This window comes from Haliotis asinina, chromosome 4, assembly GCF_037392515.1.
Source record: "Haliotis asinina isolate JCU_RB_2024 chromosome 4, JCU_Hal_asi_v2, whole genome shotgun sequence".
Taxonomy (NCBI): domain Eukaryota; kingdom Metazoa; phylum Mollusca; class Gastropoda; order Lepetellida; family Haliotidae; genus Haliotis; species Haliotis asinina.
Genome location: NC_090283.1, coordinates 24,633,566 through 24,658,546, shown reverse-complemented (window position 1 = coordinate 24,658,546; position 24,981 = coordinate 24,633,566). Strand labels below are relative to the sequence as shown.

Below are 24,981 nucleotides of genomic sequence, written 5' to 3'. Positions count from 1 at the left end.
CAAAGGAAAAACACAACAAAATAAGCGTGGACAACACAATTTGCAAATAAAACAAAATGAAAACAAGAGAAAGAGAGAGAGAAAGAGAGAGAGTCTCACTGGTGCAAAGTCTTGCAAGAAGAAGACAGAAATGTTTAATTCAAAGCATGACTTTTGTCATTAATTGCGTTCATTAGTCATGCAACAAAACTGAACTTAATTCTTAAGCATACGTTGAAGTCTTGTCATCAAAATGGACAACATTTGAGTTCATTTCAGAACATTTGAGTTCATTTCAGAACATTTCAGTTCATCTTAGAACATTTGAGTTCATAAAAAAAAAGTGAGTTTAGTTTTACGCCGCCTTTAGTAATATTCCTGCAATATCGCAACACTGGACACCAGAAATGGGCTTCACACATTGTGCCCATTTGGGGACTTAAACCCGAGACTTCAGTGTGACGAGTGACGCTGTAACCACTAGACTATCCCACCACCCTCCTCGTTTGGTCAGGCTGATCATACTTTTTGTACAGATGTACTTGGTTCAAACAAAAAAGTCAAACAGAGAAAAAGAAATTGAAAATGTTGTTTAGGTCGATATGTGGGTAATGCTAACTAAAAACCATGAAATGAATGACAAAGCTAAATAAAAAAACCCTATCCCTCCGGGATAACACAGGTTTCCATTTGTCAAACCTTACAGAAAGGTTGTGAATCAAGAAAAAAAAATATATCTGAGTAGTTGAATCTAATATTTGTTTTTTCCTGTAATTTTCCAAAAGAAATATATTTCCCTTTTGTTTGAAGTAAATAATTCTGTGTATATACACACATGTATAAAATGTTCTATAAAATAATTACCCAAAACACTGAACATTTTGGATTAGGAATTCACATGTAACTTGTAGATGAAAAAGATGAAATAAAAAACTTGGAAACTTGAAGAGAAACTACATGCATTGAGGAACAAACTTAAATCATTTGAGAATTAAAATTAAATTTAAATATATATTTTAATAAAAAAGATGAATAAAATTACACATTAATTCACTCCATAAGTCAAAACATCAAACAGTTACTTCTTATCTGTTCCCAGAAGATAATTACATCAAATTATGAAACGTAGGTTTACGAGGAAAGCTTGCATCTGCTTTCTTTACAATTTCATGAATAGAGTTTCACTACTCTCAACATGCATACACTGAGACTCTGAAACAGAACTAATCATGCATAAATAATCTACTTGCTACACATGCGGAAATAGTATAAAACACCAACTTTGCAAACTGTGATAACAACACTAAATAACAAATATTGTTGGACTTAACTCTTCATGATTTCATCAATGTGAGTATGCACTGATGAAACATGCCTATGTAACATGAACGAACTGTAACAAGGTTCTCTTCCCATGCATTCTGGATTTGAATGCATAATCCATTCCTGTGTCTGCATCAATACTACATTTCTATCAATTCATTCTGTCAATTATATCTATACTAAAAATAATGGTAAAAACAGAAAAAAAATGGCAAAAATAATCAACAAGTAACTAATGATCACAATGTAGTACAATCAGAAAAATAATCCAGTGGTGGTAAATATTGTCATCATTTAAACTTATACATTTTCATAGCACCATTGTTTCATCATTAAGAATGTTGATCGTATGTTAAGATCAATGTTCTCGTCATGATCAAACTTTCTACCCAATGATTTTCATAGCCGTGGACACATGGACATATATATATATACATATATATACATATCTGTCATACACGTATCTCCTAAGACATTTTGAACAATGAAATACCTTACGATTATAACTTTCAAGTAATTATAAACTACTTGAACTTATATTGTGTTTAGCTGACATAAGTGACTTCATATCAAATCACAAGAATTGTCCTAGAGTTTTCCTTTGTTAGTCTACTGTAATCTATTTCCTTCTTTTACAATTTTTCCTTTTTCTTACATTGACAGGAACTTGAAATAAACCACTCTGCCAGACCTGAGAAGGTTGAACGGGAGGCATCTCAAATACATTTAATTTACTAATAACGTATCTTCCAAATGAACCAATATGTTTATCAAATACTTTGAAACGTAACACACAGGAGATTACATCCAAACTTAACGAAGAATAAAATGAAATAAGTATTAAATTATTCATTTTTTTTACCTGTATTATTATTTTTAAAAAATACCCATTCATAAATTAAGGTCTGGCTCATGCAGTTTGGTTTCAGTGTTAGATCTTTTCATAAATTGAGCATAACTATTTTTTTATTATGATATATCAAGATGCACTTTCATGTTGTGTTACTGTATACATTCCACGTACCATGTTAGATAAGACTAAATACCAGTCTCTGTATCAACAAATATTTCACCAAAATGCATCTATATGTACATGATATAAAAATCTCAAAATGCAACATGAAGTTAATACATACATAGCCTTATGTGTAATGAAAATGTCAGTGTTTATCCTGTCAAATGTTTTTCATGCACTTCACTGCTTAAACATTTAAGTCATACACTCCACAGACAAATATCCAATATTCATACAGTCAACCAAAGGATCAAATGCTCAAACACTTTGTCCAACACTCGCATACTCAAGCAGTCAAACACTTGAAACATGGTCCCATACTCTACTTGTGTCGTATGGTAAAATAATGGTCACATATTCTATCTGTGTCAAACACTAAAAACATGGTCCCATTCTCTATCTGTGTCTTATGCTAAAATAATGGTCACATACTCTATCTGTCAAACGCTAAAAATGTGGTCCCTGTGTCAGACTCTCCAATAATGGTCATACACTTATCAATGGTCAACTACTCAAACACAGAAAATATGTAGAAATGCTGTTCCTACGCTGATTAACTGGTACATTGTTCAAACGTGTGCCACACACTCAAACGCAAGATACATGCTCAAATAACGATCACTAAGAATACTATACAAAAGATGCTTCACTATCTGAAACATTTTGCACACACTGAAACATTTTGTCACAACTAAACCAATCAGTGAAACATTCTTCAAACCAAACTTCATTTGGACTGAAACAATATAATTCAGCACTTAAGAATTCCACATCTTTCATTCAAACACTTAAATATTCCACATAATTCAGTGAAACACTGAAATATTCAACATCAGTCAAACACATTCAACAACAAATGAAACACATGAATTTTCAAAACATTTTTGTTTCATTTCAATGTTTGATAAAGATTTCACTGATAATCTCATTCAGTCAAAAGGTGAAATATTCAACATCACTTAAAAAAGCTTTCAACATCAGTCAAACACTGACACATCCCACATCACTCAAATACATTCAACAACAAATAATACACATGAACTTTCAAAACATTTCAATGTTTGATCAGCTCTTCAGTGTTAACCTCATCACAAGATCCATCAGTTTACGTATGTTAAGAGCCTGTACATATTAGTACATTTGTGTACACTGACATCACAGTCTGACCATGCATCTAACCCATCAAGCTCCACTTACCTGTGACACATCACACATCTTGTGACCAAAACAATCTCACAGCACCACACAGAAACACTAGTATTTCTTTACAACCTCCTGTACAGTTACAGTGTGTGTACAGTGTGTACAGGCCTCCTAGACAATCATTTCACAAACCTAGTTTCAAAAGAATGTTGTCATAAATAGGTTAAGTGAAGAATGAACGCAAGAGTCTGACTCTAACCACCAATCTGTGTTCAGACAAGGAAGTTCAGCTTTACATCCCTACAATAGCAAGAAAATTTCTTCTCATGTGTTCCCAAATATTCATTCCTGTTTTATCACTTAAAGCCCCTAACAACACCATAAACCATATTTCAAAATTTCCTATGACATTTAATTTTTCAGTCCCAAACATTTGTGTTTGACTGTTATTAAAAAGTCTCCAAAACAAACAATGAAACACTACTCATAAACAATGCACACTAACGTCTGTTTCAAATAAATTTATTATGATCAACTTTACATCCACAAATGAAACAGTCTCTTAGGAAGATATATATTGTTTATATACATGGCTAGCACTTGTTGATATATATATATGCTGTAGTTAGTATTGATAAATAGCTCTGTAGATATTTTCTCGCATAAAAATTGCTTTTCTTTGGAGTAAAGGACAGGTCTCAATTCAACATCAAAATACAACATAAATTATTAACAAATTCATCAAAACAACTGAACAAATTCATCAATATTGGCCAAAGTTTTCTGTTATTCTAGACATTGATAATCAACTACATATTCGGACTGATGAAAATTTTCAACACTTCTTACTCGAATAAATGTCTTTAATGTTCCTAAAAAACACAGCAAAACACCAACAACAATCTAACTCCTAAATTAAAGCTAGCTTAACCCCTGAAAGTTTACTGGAATTCATACTAAAGAGTCTTGTATGTTTAAGAACAGATATCAAAATAGTGATTTGAAAGCGAGTCTGTGTTTAAAGTCAACGATTAAACACAAACAAATGTATGGTTTAAAATAGAAAGTTGCTTGCACCAAACTTCTATAAAACCATAAAAGAATAGTATTAAAAAATACTTTCCAAAATTTATAAACAATATTCTTTGGCAAATGAAATTGAATGAGTATTGTGGCGATGAAATTATATACAAATCAAATCACACACCTGAATGAACATGCAGCAATAAGGCGAAATAACATCTGATACAAACTTGTGCAACTTCTTTCGTTGTGTCATCTCCATCAAAACGCTCAATCAGGGCACCTACATAGTATTACAAGCCCAGACTCTGGATACTAAGCACTACTTCCTTCAAATATTGAGTACCCTGCTTGGTGATAACTACAAAACAATAATTCCAAGCAGATTGAATGACAACACTCAATCAGGGCCCCTTCATATGACATTACCAGCCCTAATTATTGATACTGATCAATATGCACTTAAAATATTGAGTATTGGAATTAAAATGACACAGAAAATAATTCCAGACAAACTCAGTGTGTCTGAATGTCTTTCACACTGCTTTCAGCAATATCACAGCGGGGAACACCAGAAATGGGCTTCACTCATTGTACCCATGTGGGGAATCAAACCCGGATATTCATTGTGATGTGCAAATGCTTTAACCACTAGGCTACCCCACAGTTCCTTCAGAAAAACTGATAAATTAGGCATTTTGAATTGTTCCTTACCGTCGATATAACATTAATGGCATTTTCAAAGAACACCCTGGACTGGAAGCGTTTACCTGAACACATACTGTCATGGTTACTGGGTAAAGCATATATAGACATTTGTGCAACTGCTATACACATACAAAATGGTTACATGTTTGCTGGCCAAGAAGATCCTGCCATTGGCATTGGTGATGAGAAATTGACCAAACGAAACAAATGTTTGGAATAAAAAGGAAAAGATTTTGTTAGTATGACACTAAAAGACAAAGGTGTTCAAATCTACTTTTTCACATTTTCATCTTTATGTCTTGGACGTTGGAGTGAGTGAGTGAGTGAGTGAGTTTGTTTTACGTCACATTTAGCAATATTCCAGCAATATCACAGCCACGGACACCTGGAATGGGCTCCACATATTGTACCAGTGTGTGGAAATCAACGTGGGTCTTCGGTGTAACGAGTTTGACCACTAGGTAGCCCTCCACTTTCTTCGACATTGTAACATTAGAGTGAGAGAGTGAAAGAACCAATTTAATCAACTTTGTTACTGCATATCACAGTTTAAATGGATATATACTGAACTTTCAATCTGGATAGCAAGTACAGACATCTTGTGAACATACCAACATTTCTTTTCATCATCACCCCTAAACGCAACGCATGAGATGCATGTGCACCAGGCAGTAGCCCCATACATGGGTTGACATTCTTGATTCTGACAGTTTTCAAGAGGGTTAATAAATCACTGTAGATCACTAATTTCAACAACCATCTTGCATCAAACAGTTGCATCTAGCTGTTTTCTTTCTGTTTGAAATGAAAATCGTATAGATGCAAATTTCACATGGTACGATTTGGATTCTACACTGCTTTCAGCAACATCGCTTGGGTGGGGGACACCAGAAATGGGCTTTCCTTACTGCACCCATGTAGGGAATCAAACCCAGGTCTTCACACTGACAAGTGAATGTTTTGACCACTTGGCCAAACTGCCCTCATTGACACTGTGATTACCAATCAAGAGTAATTTACCATACAGAAAACTTTTCATACATAATCTACTGTTCACAAAGAGGTACAGTTTAACCTTCAAATCTCCAATTTAAGATGGTGTACTCTTATATAGTGTATGTTCTTCAACCAAACCCCTTGTACCACTGAATGTTAAACAGATAATTTATTCTAATGCTTCTTCATTTATTTTCATTTATTTTTAACTTCAGGGGCAAAATCAGAATCTATGTATGAATTATTTTTTGTTGATGCTGTATCAGTACACATTATTGAACACAGATACTAGACAGGGATGGCAACTGGTGAAAGTGATTTCCACTGAAAATCAGCTGCGAGTGTGCAGGCTGCAGAATTAAATCTGCAGATTCGCAGAAAATTGCCATTCCTCTTAGAATTCACCCAAAAGTCTTAGAAATTGCTATTTTGATCCAAACTGGGATTTTGCAAAGTGTTTGAACTCCTTGTCTTTGAATAGCATATCCTGGCATAAAAAAGGGAGACATCTCAGATTTCTGCTGCTGTTGTACGTATTGCTATTTTACTTTTCACAGGACACTTTGGATGCCATGAAAAATCAGTCCTAAAAATAACGTTTGTACCTCTGTCACTATCATTGTTCATGACAATCACTCTTTGGAATACATATTGCTTATGTTCTAAAAATGTTTCTGAAGTTGTAACATAGATTGTGCAATGTGGTATGTTTTGGTCGGGCTGACCTATCACACAATTTTCATTGGCGCCTTACAGACACTGAATACCTTTAATTCTGTCCTCCAGAAAGGCTTAAAGAAGAACAGTGTTTTCAGTCTTGTGTGGAGTGAATGTTGAAACGCTTCATTTAAAAGAAAAAACAACAAAAGGAAAAAAAGGAACATTAACAAAAACAACTTTAACTCTTTTTGTTACAAAAGGAAATTGCAATTATTTAAAGATTACTTCCACATGTTATTTTGAATGGAGTGTTCAGACATACAACTAAAGCACAGATCTCCTTGGCCAGCAAATAGCTATAGATCATTATTTTCAGCATTGCATACAAACCCTGCTTATATCTGACCTATACAGGGAAAGCTCAGTCTTATGCGACTGTAAATCTGAGTATTTTCACAAACAATACGCAAATATTTCTAATTTCTCCTAATGTTAACTGGAACCGGTGACTCAAGCCTGAGACCAACGTCTAAAACATTAAAACATCTATCTTAATGTAAACTGATTACTTGGCAGTTTCACATCGTCAAACTTGATTGGAAGGTGTCCATTATTTGTTTCAAGGTTCATGAAGTTTGCATCCCACTCATGGAAAGACTTTTCTTTACGTAACAATACACTAAAAATTTTAATGAGCCAAATTCAGGATGCAAAACATATGTTTCAGAGCTTACTTCATAAAAAGACCCTTAAGGAAAGTTTAAAATTAAAAACCTGATTAAATTTCAGTCACAAATATTTGAAGTATCAAATAAACAGAAATTTGCACAGATCCACAAAAAAAATTAAGAAAAAAAAAATTCATAAACTGATAAGGCCAAAAATAAAACATGAAGAAAAATATCTCATTATTTTCTAATTCTTTCTTTCTTAAAAACACTTTAATATCCCAAAATCTGAATACAAAGATGAAGACATTTCACTATGGATTTCCAACTCCACTCACTATCTTACAGGGTTCATACCAAATAGGAACTTTCATTCATAACATATTTCCAGTAAAGTGCTTTAATACATTATCTTCAAAAATCAAAATCTATGCTAAGCCTTACACCTTATTTATACCAAATAAGTACCTTTATAGATAATATATTTCCAGTAAAGTGCTTTATTGATACAGAAAATATAAAGAAATCATAATATATAATAAATCAGGATGAAGGGAATCCATAAACAAAAGTTGTTGTTTTTTCCTTATAAAAATGCTTCCACTTTTCTACAGGATTATGCTTGCAAATGATTTTAAAATAACAATTAAGAATTTTATTAACATTCACGAGAACTGACAAGTCACAATCTATCATCATTACATACAGAGACTTGTCAAGGATGCTTGTGTATACATAACCCATAGAACATGGCTGAAAAGTGATGTTATGATTATCACAAACTTCAGCTGTTAAATTCACGCTTGACAGCTGAATTCTTTTGAATATGTTGAATGAGTGTGTTGTGCTTTACAGTGAGGCACTTTCACTGTTCACCACTTCACAGGTAGATATGTATGTTAAAGATATGTTTTCACATAATTCAGTTTGATTAATAGAAACTCGAATCTGACACTTCAATTTTTGATAACCATATCACTATTTCCATTGATATTTAAATACCTATTTAAATTGTTTACACACAGCTAGAGCACAATTTTGATTTTGCGCTGATATATGGCCTAATGTGATTGGCTGACACCAATCCTTGCTCCTTGGCAATTTAAAATTGAATCACTATCAATATTATACATGGTTAATTTATTCAATATGAATTGCTAAGTTGACAATGGATTTCACATTAAAACATTTCTGAAAAAAAAAACCCAAAACGATTCTGAGAGTAAAATGAAATCTTGTGTTTTTACTTGTATGAAGAAGTGAATTGAAAATGATCGAATCAAGGGTCCAATATCAAAAATCAAATTGAATCGAGGTCTGGGTGAATTGCTGAAGTCCTAAAAAACAATAATGTTATAGATATGTATATACTACATAACAAGATAACATACCCGTTAAGCATCCTTATTATAAATAATTATTCTACAGTTAATGTAAATTCTATAGTCATAATATATGTGAAAATATGAATTTGTCAGAGGCTAGTTTCAAAGAGAGTGACATTCAACATATAACACTTTGTCACAGAGGCATAGGAAAAATTATTCACTCAGCTTTAATCCCATACTGACTTTCATCCTTTCCACTACAATTCAAAATCATAAAAAATTAATTTAATATTATGTATTGATTTCTGTATAATAGGAGGCAAAATGTGAGCTACTGAATTTTAATTGAATAATAAAGCTGAATTTCATGTCCTGAAAAATTTCCCATGAGGGGGAAGGAAAGCATTCCAAACTATTTTTCATTAAATAAACTAGTTAACATACCTCTTTGTGTGGACCAAAATTTCAATACAATTATTATATTTGCTGCAGACATGTAATACACGATAAGACCAGTCTGGGATTTTCGTAGGAGATACTTTTTTATTCCTGTTTCAGAACAAATAATTTTTCAACAAAAGGAAAAAACCCAAAATTGAAGTTTTTCAAACTAAATTCTCTTTTGCTTACATGACTTGCACATTTGGCTTACATTTCCCCCTAGTTATGACTGGAATTAGAAAAGAAAATTAAGGAGTGATATTGTTTCTTAACAAACTAATAAAAAAGTAAATTGCCAAAGGTATATAGAGTTAATCCACAGAAAAGAAGTCATTCCTGTTTTAACAGCCAACCAGGCTTGTGTATTCATATACAATGCTCATAACGAATCACTTTTCAGCCATGTTGGAAAGTTTTTCTCTGTAAAATGATTTGAAGTTTTCATATTCTTGTGACCTTCAGCTTCACTGAAACCATTTACTCCTGATATGGAATACTGTTGTGATAAATATGTCCTATACAACTTGAGTCAAATTGACTGAAATGTCAAAAAATCATTTTACAGAGACTCATACTATACCACTACACAAATAACGTGTATTTACTACACATAATACCCGATTCTATATACCATATATGTAATATTAATTATGATATCATAATCTAATCCATTTATAAGCACCGTAAGGACGAAGGACGCGTTGAACCTTGAAAAAATTCACAACCGTTTAATTGTTTTTGCCAATCCTCTTGCAAGGGGAAAAGTAGCACAACAAAATCCCTGCATCATGTGGCGCCCCCTAAGGAAGTGATATTCTTCCAAATCAGGGGAGATAAGTGGATCTGAGTATGCCCCTCCACTGGAATTTGATCCCGATCCGGATCCGGATCCCGATCCATCGCTGAGTCGTAGTTTTGTAAGATCCACTGCTCCATGGCAAGCAGCATGAAGAGATAGCAGGACACATGAGACATGAGTTATTTCCCTTTTATAATTGGGAGTTACCTCCCGTGGTTCAAGAGCAATCAACCATCATGATATAATCTTTTCAAGTTGAGTAAACAGTAATCTGGTGAAGTGTACATACTCTTGTGGCAAATAAAATGTACATGAAGCTTGATTGAATTCTGTAAAATTATCCATGGACAATTACTTTGTTAATAACAACAAAATCTTCACATGTGAGAAAAGGACCAGTCAAGAGGAATCCTTGTGGCTTTTTTAAGCTGTTTTCTGTAACAGTACCTAATTTTAAAAAGTTCCCTATGGAAGCATTGTGTCCACAAAATTATGAATATAAATATGAATTTATTTAAATTTCTGACACAATTCTAATTGATTCAAAAACATTTACATGATCTCCATGTAAAGACTAAATGTCTCATAGGATGTATAAACCCTTAACAGAATGTTCGAGAGAGAGAACGTGGCCCTAATTCTGGGAGGTTTAAAGTGAAGTCTCCTCAACTAGTTTTCAACATTGGCAACCATTTCCCTGTGAAACTTGATATATTGTTGGCTTTCTATTTCTCACGGGCATAAGAAAATTATTGACAAAGCAACTGGCAGTATCTGGTCCCAGGAATCAGATATAATTGCAGCAGCTGAGCTCCCTAGGGTTCTTCATCTTCCGCTATTGTTACAGCTGAATAGCCTTATGTATCTCATCAGACTCCTCAGGGAAATCACATGCATGTGTTTCTGCCACACATTCTGGATTGCTTTACTTTTTTGTGGTGCACATTTTTATGCACAGTTTTGTCTGATTTGGTGCACAAGTTTTTTGCTGTTTTCATTAAGTTTAGTTCTGCATTTTATTTTTTCAATGTTGGAAAAATGAGGAAATAATGAATTAGAGCGAAGTAATTGCTACATAAAATAGTCGAGCTGGATAACTTGTGTGTAGAACATTATCATTAATTATCAGTATGAAAAAATTATCATAATATTCTAATTGCATAATATGACTCATTTCTTGGATGCTTTTTAAGCACATTTCTGATATTTACCCAGAACCTTTTCGAGTCTGCTATGTATCTTTTTCAGTTTCCATCACATATTCTCAGAATATAATAATCACATTACTATTATCCTAACCAAAGTAATTGAAGTTCGTGCTGATGTTTGAAATATGTCTTAAATGATAATCATTAAAACCAAGCTTTAAGCAGTCAAAATATCTAAATACCAAACCAATTGCTCTGTGTCTTAGAACAGGCCAAACTGCATAAACAGCAATATTTCAGCTGTCAGAACCAGACAATCCACTGATGTTTACTGAGAACAAAAATCCACTTCATCTGAATAAAAAGCCACTGGATTCATTTTGTCATCACTTATGACAACCATGGATTACTGGTAATCTATTAACAGGAATACTCCTTAGGCTTAAAGTGTCAGAACCCTCATATTTAACTTTTTTTTAAGAAGTGTCAGAACACTCATATTTAATCTTGTTTTATAAGTGTCCTCATATTGGTATGCTCAAATCCCAAAACAGATCTGATAGACCAAAGATCCTACATATAAAATATCAAACTGGGTTATTTTAATTGGCAAAGTCTGTTATTCTGACAATAACACAAAGGAGGAGGGACTAGTGACATCACCTTTTGGACCACCACTATTCAGTATCAGGTAACTCCTTTTCTAAATTAATGAAAATATTACATAATAAAATCTGAATGATTACAAATCGGTCTCCGTGGCGTTTTGGCATACTTAGAAAGAAGCTCTACTTAGAAAGCATTAATTTGACGGGATGAGAGTGAATGAAATGTTTTGGAGATATTTCTGTCTTACAATTCTACATGGTCATAAGGCTAAGTGTTGGGAATGCAGGAGTACAATTCATCCAATACAGTGCAGTGAAAGAGCTGGGCTGGATAGAGAAACAGAAGTCTGACAGAGGAAGGTATAATGAGGATCACACACCTGGGGTCTCACATAACACTGTGCACTACAACAAATATATCACACCTGTCACCTACATAGATTCTAGACATACTAGTCAATGGCTTGTGCATTTGACAACAGTCAGGTGAAACATTAAATAATTGCCAAGGTACTGTAGCTCATTTGAATGTCTTAGGTCTACTGTGATGGCCATAAAAGTGAGTGAGTGAGTTTGGTTTTACGCCGTTTTTAGCAATATTCCATCTATGGGTCCTGTGAAGTTTTGGTGTATCACACATATCTGAAGCTTACAAGACAGAATGGCCCATTGCTTTGAAACACAATCTTTGAACACTGTGCTTTCAACAATATTCCAGCATTCCTGGTTTTCTGCATGACAAGTGGATTCTTCAGTCACTAGACTACCTCACTGCTCAGACGACAATAACAAGTGTTGTTGTCAGTACTGATATTCCACAAATTTGAACAAATAAGCAAGGGACATGTAACGAACCAACAGGAAGACATGCATCCTAAAGAGTGAGTGTTTCAGTCTGGCAATTAAAAAAAAATATGACATAGCCTAATATGTATTTGAAGGGGATATGAGGGCATTGTGACATGAGCATCAAAATTGGAAGTTGCAAAAAATAAAACACGATAGAAAATTCTGGAAAAGGGGCAGGTAATGGCCTATATTTGTTCAACATGGCTGCTCTCCTTGGCTTAAAACACATTACATGCTTGACAAGTAAACCATTGTATGACCTCACTTGACTGTCAATCAGGTGAACCCAGTATATGGAACACATCATTTGAAAGTGCCAAGTCTGCAAATAGTACATTTTACAGGCCACTGTTTTCATGTTTGTTGGTTTACAGATTTTTCAAGACATATGTTTGCCAGTAGATTGGAACAAAACATAAGCTAACTTTCAGGTAGATTTTCTTCTTCAGAAAGTTACAGTGAAAAGTGAACAACCAATATCACATTTCTTTCCAGCTTTAATATCTTAGAACAATAAAATCTGTCATCCAATTCTTTAAAAATGCTTTGCCTTGCAGAAAAAAATCACTTAAGACAGACTTCATGCATGAAAAGGGTACTAACTATTATTTTAATGCTTATTATTGGATAAAAATGTTTTCCTCATAATCTGTTTCATACAGTCCTGAAATTCTATGCAGATTTAAAAATATTCTCAACAGGAAACGTCATGCACTAGTCCATAACACAAATTGCAATAACAGATACAGAAAAATGTGTCGGCTAAAAACCATAACAGATGAAAATGTTGTCCGAAAGGAGGAACTGGGAAACTGACTGGATAGGAATACAATTCATGGTTTTGTGTAAACCAGGTAAACCACGAGTGCCCAGGTAAACCACTTCTGTAGGAATGGGTGAACCAGATTGGGTGAAGCAAATTTCAGAAAAAAGCAGACTGGGTTAAGACGAGGAGAAATTGAATGTAAATGTCTTGGGGAAAATATTGGTTTGATTTTTATCACTCACTCACACAATTTTTAAGTCAATGTTTTATCAAGATAACAACTTCATGTTAGTATGCCCTGAAGCTGTGATTTAATTGAAGACGATGGCATGGGAACATTTTCATAATTTCCATCAAAAATTCTTTGGCATCACTAACAAACGAAAACTCTTTGGGGCTTTGTAGGTCATAACTGCTCAGGATCCAAAAAAACTCACCAAACAAAAACCATGCATTGAGAATGTTTCTGGTGAATGTGAGTGAATAATATCTCTGTATTTCAAAGCAACTAAACTCAGCAATGAAGATTAACGATCGTTACGTTTTCCATGCAGCCGAGATATTCGAGTAAATGGTCCACTATTTATTCCTTGCTATAGACCAACACACAGTGCCAGAGGGAGTGCTTACAACAGCAGTACAAACAAGGACACAGCAATCAAAATTTACAATATTTATTTCAAAATATTATACAAAATGCAGCATGAGATTCCCTGCTTTTACCACACCCACTTTCCCTAAACTGAACATCAAGTGATCGCACCAAGGTGATAAACAAAATGCTTCTTCTACATAATTGAGCAACTTTTAAAACTGTGGCAAGAATGTGCACAAATAAATAAAAATAACAAAAAATAATTTGTGTCCACAGATTATAAACTAAACGTAAACCCAGTAGTTTTGAACTTTCCCTTTGGTTACAATATTACAAAAACAAAACTATGACCCCCCTAGATTGGCTGTGGCCACACAAAATGTGTTGCTTGTAACACCCAAAAAAGTTAAGGTTTTCACTTTTAAACTTTTGAAGACTTTTTATTTATGATACAATTAACAAATGATACAATTTCAACCTAATCCATCCTCAAATTTGAGATCAAAGATACGTTTGTTTCAAAAGAAACTAATTTTGTAGCAAAATATACTCGTACATCTAAGTGTGAAACTATGAAACAATTTAAACATTATAACTGAAACCCCTGGGATTAAACACATACCCGATATAAGCTAAAATAGTCATAAAAAGATGGAAGGTGTGAAAGTTTAAGGAAAGTGGGAGTCCAACTCAAAACAGGTTACATAGAAAATAATGAGTTTGACTTGTTTGCAAATATCCATACCAGGTGTCATTAAAAACTTCTCCACAAAATACTTTTTAAAAGCCGACTACTTAGATGTTATAGAGAAAAAACTTCAATGTCTTAAAGTACTCCATAATAAAAAGATATTAAGTTCTCCATGAAAGTTTTAAGAAACTTTAACCAAATTATTTCCAGTATTAACCCAAGACACAAATGGTTGACAGGGAAAGGAAATCTGGTAAACAGTAGAATTTGACTTGTAGTTGAAAAGAAAACTTGTTATGGCAGTTAACCAACCCCTTGTAATCAGAGTGAGTGCATATTGTTTTATGCTATGATGAACAGTCTTTCAGTTATGAGATTCAATATGAAGAAATCTCGAAGTTACACAGTCCTACATTTTCACATCTTGTGAATACCTACAGTGACAGCCATGGTGATGCCAATGATCATAATCAAGGAGAATCTAGGATTCAAAACCATTATCTCAGGATCCTAGCACACCCAAGGTACATAACTGCACAGCATATCATGCCACTTGCAGCCATAACTCTGTAGATTCAAACAATTCTGAAAACAGACACTTAAGCCTCATGCTTAAAAATAAAATTGCAGCATTTGTATAAATGCACAAACTAAGGCAAATGAAACATTTCCTCTCAGCTAAAGCAGTGGGCCCCTTTTCACAACACGATCGTAACACTCAGGCCATCGTAACTCTCATCCTTCAACACAGACTTATTATGACTGTCTTAGTCCTACGATTGCTTAGAGGATCAGAGTGCAAATTTTGTTTTCAGAATGCCATCGTAACACTAAGGTGCTCATAACTCCTATACTTCCACACAGACTTACGACTATCTTTGCGCTACGACTGCTTGGCAGATCAGGGCACTGATCTTATTTTCACAACACAATCGTAACACTAAGGTTATCGTTATCTGATACTTCAACACACACTTATGACCGTCCTAGTGATATGACTGCCTGGTGGAACGGGGCACTGATCTTGTTTTCACAACACAATCGTAACACTAAGGTTATCGTTATCTGATACTTCAACATACACTTACGACTGTCCTAGTGATATGACTGCCTGGTGGAACGGGGCACTGATCTTGTTTTCACAACGCAAACATCAAAGTCATTACAAAGCCTTAAGTTCAGCTAAAGTTGCGGCTTTTAAAATGCATTTTGTGCTGCACATAAGGAAGAAAAACGTGATCTACAAACAAGTGACATTATCACTATCGATACCTGAGGGTACACATTATAAAAAGACAAGTATACTGATGTGAACATTCAACATTAAAAGCATATTGCACAGACTGCACGTTATATCTGGGTCATTTGCAATAGACGTCACAACGATGGAAACATATCATTATGTTCTGGCACAAAGGAGTATGGATTTAATATGAACTTTTAAATTCGTCAATGCAGAATATTATTCAGCTTTGCAGAACCACATTTTGCCTTTAAATTTACACTTTAATCCTAAAAATAAAATCAGACAAGAAGAAATTTCCTTTAATAAACAGGCATCTTCCTTACATAGCCTAAAATGGCAACATGCAAAACATCCCTTCAGGATGAACATTCTAAATGCAGAGATCTGAACCTACACAGAAAAAGAAGCGGAATAATATCTTCTGTACAAAATATATTCGAACCGCCAAAATTTCATTATTAAAAATAATTAGAAATATCTTGTTGGTACCTGACTTAAGTAGCCATTTTTGCAATATCCAAACAAATTTACATTCTCAGTCAGAAGCACACTTATACTTCTTAAGCTAAATTTGGAAAACATAAACGGATATATATTGTTTAAGTACAGGTGCACTGAATCTCTGCATATTAGAAGCGGACATGCTCATTCAGCCAAACAGAGCCTTCTGAACATGTATAAAATTGTAATAGTTGAGTATTCATCAGCTAAAAATTGTGAAAGTACAAAACTGTAAGGCAAGGGCAGGTAACATCTGACAATCACTACACCTCGAAGACACCATCTCCACATCTCGAAGCAGTCGAGACAAAAACAATTCACTCATTACCCTCAAAATCAGACAATCACAAGTCCTAGATATTTAATTTAATTAGGATGTTTATGATTCATAAATAAAGAATTTAATTATGATCATACATTTGATAGCATCATTTGGTCAGAGCAACCAGTACTTTTGTAATGTTCTGTATTTGTTACAACACATTAACAATAAACACTGAACGTCCACATTTTCAGAAACTGGAATTTGTTGTCATGGTAATAAATTAACCATTATCAGTAGACTGTTAATTTATCCGAAAGTGGAACTTAAAAAAAAAAAATTCGCCCTACAAAAATAAATGATAAAAGCAGACTGTACAAGAATTTCGCCTAGACGTTTTACTACCCAAATCTAATGAGTATATATGTGTTAGAGGTTAGAAACTCAAAATTCGGGCAACATGCATCTGCAAACGTGACGTAAAATTCTACCTATATAAAACTGTTGACACAAATGCCGAGTACAAACTTAAAACCTGGGTATTTTCATACCTTTATTTTGTTTTCGTGCCTCTGACATGATTTGTCTACCTGAGATTCGAATAACAATGGATTACTTTCACCAAGAAGAAAAACGTTCTCAGAAAAAAACCCGAAATAATGCACATTCATGAAGGTTTATTAAGCTGTATCTGGTTCTAAAATCTGATATGATGGCAAAATTGCCAAAGAAAAATCCTACAAAACCATGTTTGACTGCAGATCTAAACTGCCCACCAAACAGATATAATGCTTAAAGGGACACAACTCCAGTTTGCTATATCAATCTATCCAGTAGTGTTTTATAAGACACAAGAACATATCTTGTGATAATATCATGTAATGCCCTAATAAATGCAGTTTCTTCACATTCTTTGTCAAGAAATGTTTCTGCAAGATTTATATAGTGATGTATTGCAAATTGCATAGAATACAAATCAAATTCGTTATGCTAGTGTGAGCATATCTGGATAATAAAAGCATTAAAAATAATCCATATATTTCATTCACATTTCCAAAAACTATTTCCATATGAACCAATTTTAACACTGCACATTTTCACACATTAGGCACCAACCAAAAAAAAAAAAATGGATTCCTCTGATTGTCAGATTATCTTAAGTGGGAGATAAAACTGCATTTTTATGAAAATTTATTGCACAGCTTGCAGACAGTTGAAACAACAAGGAAATATCCAGTTTTAAGCTATCATGGAATTACTCCTGGTTTAATCACAACAGAAGTGATAAAGAAACATTGACATGAGATCTATGTTCGTAACACTTTCATCCTAACCCTGCCAGTGTAGAAATACTCACAGGAGTTGACGGTGTGTCTTGTTTTGGCACTGTTGCAGTATGCTTCAATCACTTGGAGGATGAAAGCATCTTCGTTATACACCTTCTGGTCATCTGAAGATATATTGTTAAAGAAAGCTTTAAAGATATATTTTAGAAATATGTTTTGGTATGAGTGGTATCTAACTAGCAATGACTTTGAGAGAGCTGTTTGGTTCCAAAACCTGCAACATTTCAGCTATATGGTATAGGTGTAAAAATTGTACCAGTCATACCGGGAATCAATACAGCGAGCAACAATCCCTGTTGTTTGATTACTGAACCTACTGGCAAACAAGGATAAGTTGGACCGGGACAGAGAATGCATTTATGAGAAGTAGAGGTGCACAGCAATGAGCAAACCCATTTGGTTTGTTAAGGGAGAATGATAGCAGATGTAGGCTAGTGCACATGCAGTGCATGATGATGACATTAATTCCACACATAGCTGCACATGTCTTGCTCAGAAGACTCTCACATGCTTCACCCATTGCACTTCACTTGATCATATGCAACCTCAGGCCCATTTGCTCACAATGGGAAGCGCCAGTGGACTGGACTTGTATATACTAATATGGGTCAATTGTCAATACTCAAGTTATCCTTGTTTGCCAGTAAACCTGTTTCTTACCGCTTACCATCAGCATAGTTTGCAGAGGATTTGTTCTAACCTGAATCTCCTAAGCCTTAAGTTTTTATACATGCAAAGGATCTGTTTTTCTTTGAAACTGAAATCCACAATTGTATGCTTAATGATTGAATGAGACAGTCAAAAGACCAAAGTGATACAGGACGTTGATCACTTTGACAGACCCCTTGAAGCATACCACAGTCAAAACTGATTTCAATAATGGTTGGATGGTTGTTGTTTCATGTCACACTCAGCAGTATTCCAGCCAAATAGTGGCGATTTATCCATAATCAACTCTGGACCAGACAATCCTACACAATAAGTCAACCAAGTCATACATAAGGCATAAATATGCTTCATGTCACTCATGTCAGCAAGCCTGATCACCCATTCCATTTGTCACCTCTCAGGACAAGCATGGGTTACTGAAGATCAGTTCTAGCAAAGATCTTCATGGGTCATCAGTCATGGAATACCCATTCACATCAGACTGTTGCAGTAGGTTGACTTGGACATCAATGCCTCTATTTCACTTGTATGTTCAAATGTTCAATACAAATCATACAGTTTTAAACACCAGGAAACAATTTATGAAAAGAATATGGTTTTCAAATGAAATGATAACATGCTATGAATGTATAAAATACATGCAATATTCAATTTAGAAATTCAACTTCAAAGGGCAGGCATGCAAACATATAACAATTTTTCACACTTGCTAACTGTTTGCGCATAATGAGATGACTGAATTCTTATCTACGACAGCTTCTCTGTCACCACACATTAACTGAGGACGAAGCAGGTTATGATAATGTAATAGGTTTAACTTGTATGGTCCTTTATGCCAATCAGCTGACACGGTTTGTTTGTTGTTTTGTTGTTCAACGCCACACTCAGCAATATTCCAGCTATATGGTGGTGGCCTGTAATTATTTGAGTCTGGACCAGACAATCCAGTGATCACAACTGGGATATGATAACATGTGTCAACCAAGTCTGACCACCTGATTCCTTTAATCACCTCCTACAACAAGCATGGATTGTTGAAGACTAAATTAACCCAGATCTTCTCAGCTTTGTTTCCAACCTAAACCACAAAGCTATGATCATTCTTTAATGCTCCAATGCTCCTTGCAAAGAAGATTAACCTCTGCGCTTTTTGCACTAGAGAAAATACATTGGGAACTAATTATGACTTCCCACTTTGCTATTTCTAACTTCTCAGTGACATAAGACTTAATAAAATTTGACAGCATGTGAGTGAGTGAGTGAGTGAGTGAGTTTAGTTTTACGTCACACTTAGCAATATTCCAGCTATATGGCGACGGTCTGTAAATAATCGAGTCTGGACCAGACAATCCAGTGATGAGCATCGATCTGCGCAATTGGGAACCGATGACATGTGTCAACCAAGTCAGCTAGTCTGACCACCCGATCCCGTTAGTCGCCTCTTACGACAAGCATAGTCACCTTTTATGGCAAGCATGGGTTGCTGAAGGCCTATTCTACCCCAGGACCTTCACGGGTCCTTGACAGCATGTGTTGCGTTCAGGTAATCCACACAAAATCTGGTGTACATAAGAACATTTTATAAAAACTTTAGGCTCTGAAAATTCTGAAAGCACATGTAAGGCTTTAAAAAATGAAGGAAAAAACAACTAGAGTAAAATGTGCTTGAAACATTATCTGTGAAAAAAGTGCATAGGCCAAAATAGCAACAGCATAAAGACGACAATTTGGGGTGGAAACTCGCAGATGAGTAGTGTAATATGCAAAAACACAATCACGGTTACAGTACATTATAGTGAAAACACATAATAAACTTGTAAACAATAACTCTGTAAACAACAAATTGGTAAACAACGAATTTGTAAACAACAAATCGAATACATCAACTAGGCTGAAGTTCCATTTGTAGGAAAAAAATATTCATCAAGTGAAACATGAAATATGGCAGTTGAAAAGTACAAATATAATTCTGAAATTGACAACAGAAATGAACGACTTAACAGTCTAGACACAACATGAACCAGCTATTCACTAACATCTATGCCAAGCATCATCGTAATCGTCACCAGAACCGGTCCGCACTTAGCAAAAAAAAAGTCATATCAAGAAATTAATTGACAAACATCAACAGAGAATTAAGTGTTAAAGTTGCTCAAATCTTAAAACATCAAAACATGATTTTTCTTGCCTTTCACATCATTCTTATAACAATCTTGAAATCATTAATCATATGCACGTTATTCATGCTGATTGAATAATGCATGATCAAAAGTGATCAGTTAGGTTTTCGTAAAGCTTGCATTGACAATGAGCCTAATTATGATTTCACAAGCAATGTCACTAAGGTGACATAATCCCCTGCCACATATTATCAAATCAAACTTAAGTGAAATGAAAGTGAAGTTTAAGACAAAGTAAAATGTCAACAAAACCATTACTCTCAAACTCTTTTGATATCTTGCACTGCAGTTGTTCACACACAAAAATATTTTGAAGAGTCACTCAGACCTTGAACAGCGTATGAAACTCCTAAAAAAAACCCCAGCTGCCATGACCTTGAAAATTAACTGAAGGTCGCCAAAATTGACTGGGCCCTGCACCTTCCCAGGATATAGCTTGGTGTTGAATATGAAGAAAATCCAGAGAATGTTTATCTCCAGAGAATGAGATATCTTGCTAAAAGAAAGGTCCCCGTGTGACCTTGAGATGAAGGTCAAGGTCACCAACTGTGACTGAGGCCTTTCTTTTACTGAGATACACCCAGATACCAAATATGAAAAGAATCTAGTCAACGGTTCTTAAGATATTCCAATCCATAGATACAGACAGATAGAGCCTAATACTATTCGCACTAATATTAGTATAGGGACAATAACACAAATCAACCTAATTTGTTGTGGTGGATCTCATTTCCAGTTGTTCAAACTATTAATTTTAGGATAATTTCTAAGACACATTTTGATGAATGTCAAAAGACATTAGCTGGTTTGTTGTTCAAGACCTCCCTCAGCAATATTCCTGCTTTATGACAATAAAGTGAGATTACTACTGCAGAAGATCATGATCAATGATCCGTACCTTTGGGGCATCATGCTTCATCGAAGATGACTTCCTGTTTCAACAAAGGCACTTCTTAGAACCAATAGAGGTGGGTAGAGAGACCTGTCCTACTCAAAGACCCCTACAAGGACACCAGCACAAGTGGATGGGGACCTAACCTAACCCCAGACCTCCACAAAGGGACAAGTACACATAGCTGAACCTAACATAACCCAGCATCTTCACAAGGAAACATTTCCTGACTCAGGATCGCCACAAATCCCCTTTTCAAATCATGTTCCACATTAATCCTCAAAGTAAGACATTTCAGTCTTACCTGGTTTCCTCTTGGCTGTGGACTTGCGGTTAGCCTTGGGGCTCTTAAGTGCCTCATCCCTGCACATGAGGGCGGGGCGGAGTGGTGGGGAGGGGCGGAGACAGGACATGCTCCAGGTCTTGTGCACTGGCTTGTGGTGAGGAGGAGACTGGTGGATGTGGGTCTGCATCACCTGGGCAGTCTTGGCCTGCGTCTTCACCGTGCTGATGCTAGGCTGAGATGTGGAGATGGAGATCTAAAACAGCCATGTGTTGGTGTGATCATATAGGGTAGGTCAGTGTTTCTTTGTTGTTTTATGTTACAGTCTGCATGTATACATATGCATGCCAGTTACATCACTGTGGGCTGTAAAGAATTCAGTCTGGAGCAGACCCTGACCACTCTTTATTATTTTCAGTATACTCTGCTTACAAGCCAGTAACATTTCACATTCACAGTAATTCTTTATTTCAAATAACTGAGTCCAGTATGATTTACTGATTTTTTGCAAATGCAAATTGATGGAAGGGAGATAACTCTAAATTTGTTTTTCTTATTATCTGCTGTTTTCGGTATTGGCTCTTGTACTTCTTAGTATGATCTGATACCCATGCTTCAAATAGTTTTCAATTATCATTGAGGTATTGTCAGTCACCAGTCAACGGCAAGCTCTATGAGCGGACCACTCACCTGAAAGCTCTGTGATTACCTGGGAGTCGGGTATGGGGGTGGCTCACCTGTAAGCTCTGTGATTACCTGTGAGTCGGGTATGGGGGTGACTCACCTGTAAGCTCTGTGATTACCTGTGAGTCGGGCATGGGGGTGGCTCACCTGTAAGCTCTGTGATTACCTGTGAGTCGGGTATGGGGGGTGGCTCACCTGTAAGCTCTGTGATTACCTGGGAGTCGGGTATGGGGGTGGCTCACCTGTAAGCTCTGTGAATACCTGTGAGTCGGGTATGGGGGTGGCTCACCTGTAAGCTCTGTGAATACCTGGGAGTCGGGTATGGGGGTGGCTCACCTGTAAGCTCTGTGAATACCTGGGAGTCAGGTATGGGGGTGGCTCACCTGTAAGCTCTGTGGTTTGGTGGAGGAGGAATGATACGTCTGGTTGACCTGCTGTCGGAGAGTTTCTAACCATGGCCCCACCTCCACCTTGGTGCCGCATGTCACCACCATCTTCTCTATCATGTTACCTGAAACACAGCACAGTGTGACTTTCATGCAAAGAGGAATGGTTTACGCTGAGCAACAGGGACGCTGACAGTGAACTTCTGGATGAACATGTTCATCAAGAAGTTTTTCCTATCTCATCTCAACAAGGCCCAACCATTTCATCATGACCCACAAATCTTGTCCTGGCCAAACCATGTCATCAAGAACCACCTACCTCATCACAGCTCACTTACCTCACCATGGCCCAACGATTTCATCACAGCCAAACCACTTCCTTAAGACCAAACCATCTCATCACGCTCCAACTATCTCATCATGGTCCAACCATCTCAATAGCATTTCCTCATGGCCCATTTCATCATGACCTAGCCACCTCATCACGGCTTTCGCACCTGATTCATGGCCCCACCATTTCATCATGACCCAACCATCTCATTTTGGCCCACTCATTTCATCATGGTCTAACCATCCCATCCCATCCCATCCCTTTTATCACAACCCAACCATCTCATTACGGCCTAAGCATTTCATCATGACCAAACCATCTCATCACGGCTCACGTACCTCATCATGGCGCAACCATTTCATCTTGTCCAAACCACCTCATTATGGCCCACCCCACCCACTTCATAATGGCCCAACCACCTCAGCATGTTCTACCCATCTCATCACCGCCCCACCATCTTATCAGCAAAAGTGAGTAAGCTCTATGCCTAGTTACCAGAGATCTCGAAACCGTTTGGGTAGGTCTCCTGGTCTTCACACCGGTTGACAGACATCCCACTCAGTGGCAGCTTGCCCTGTAGGGGAGATAACAACAGTAAACAACCACAAACAAATAACAAGAACATTAGAATCAACTGTTAAAATAAATATTTGCACGAGGGCCCAGATTTTCAGAATGGACAATCGTCTTCATAACCAGTTACACCACAAACCCTATCTCAGCAACCCATGCTTGTCTCCAACTACGCATGTCGATGCTCTTGATGTCAAGCACTGGATTATGTAGTCCAGATTTGATTATTTACAGGCCAGCATCATTTAGCTGGAATACTGCTGTGCGCGTATTCAGCAAGCAACAAAACAAATAAACTGATATGGGTGAGTGAGTGAGTTTAGTTTTACGCCGCACTCAGCAATATTCCAGCTATATGGCAGCGGTCTGTAAATAATCGAATTTGGACCAGACAATCAAGTGATCAACAACATGAGCATCGATCTGCGCAATCGGGAACAGATGACCTGTGTCAACCAAGTCAGCGAGCCTGATAACCCAATCCCGTTAGTCGCCTCTTAGGACAAGCATAGTCGCCTTCTATGGTGAATGTGGGTTGCTGGGACCTTCATGGGTCAAAAACAGATATGGAGTTTTACCTCATACTGGTACCCGCTGAGTCTGGCACTCATGGACAACATGACCAGCACGTTGGGGAACAGGACAAATATCCGGTCATGCTTCTCCCCTGTCTGCTTGTGCAGCTTGACCTGTGACAGGTGGACCACCTCACCCAGACTGGCTATAGACTGGAACACAGATATTGCAGTGGAATAAACATGGGCCATACAGTAATACAGACACGAAACAGACCCGAACTCAGATAACAAACGGTTCTAAATTTCAGAGCCTAAGATTTATCTGTAACCATGAAGTTGGAATGAATGCTCTGACCTTGAGAGAGTAAAA

At 36.2% G+C, this 24,981-nt stretch overlaps 1 protein-coding gene across 4 annotated transcripts in view; it reads right to left on the bottom strand.

Annotated features, from left to right (window-relative positions):
- The window catches only part of LOC137281409 (rho guanine nucleotide exchange factor 7-like), an 89,526-nt gene that overhangs the window by 3,594 nt on the left and 60,951 nt on the right, over positions 1 to 24,981 (bottom strand). For 2 of the 4 annotated variants that reach the window (XM_067812617.1, XM_067812615.1), the window contains 5 exons: positions 24,672 to 24,821; positions 24,016 to 24,094; positions 23,187 to 23,314; positions 22,141 to 22,375; positions 18,107 to 18,199 (listed from right to left, as the gene is read on the bottom strand). In XM_067812617.1, coding sequence (XP_067668718.1) covers positions 18,107 to 18,199; positions 22,141 to 22,375; positions 23,187 to 23,314; positions 24,016 to 24,094; positions 24,672 to 24,821 — 685 coding nt within the window. Of the gene's footprint in view, positions 1 to 9,963; positions 10,212 to 17,300; positions 17,340 to 18,106; positions 18,200 to 22,140; positions 22,376 to 23,186; positions 23,315 to 24,015; positions 24,095 to 24,671; positions 24,822 to 24,981 lie in introns of those variants that run through there. The other 2 variants (XM_067812614.1, XM_067812616.1) reach the window with 2 other exon arrangements.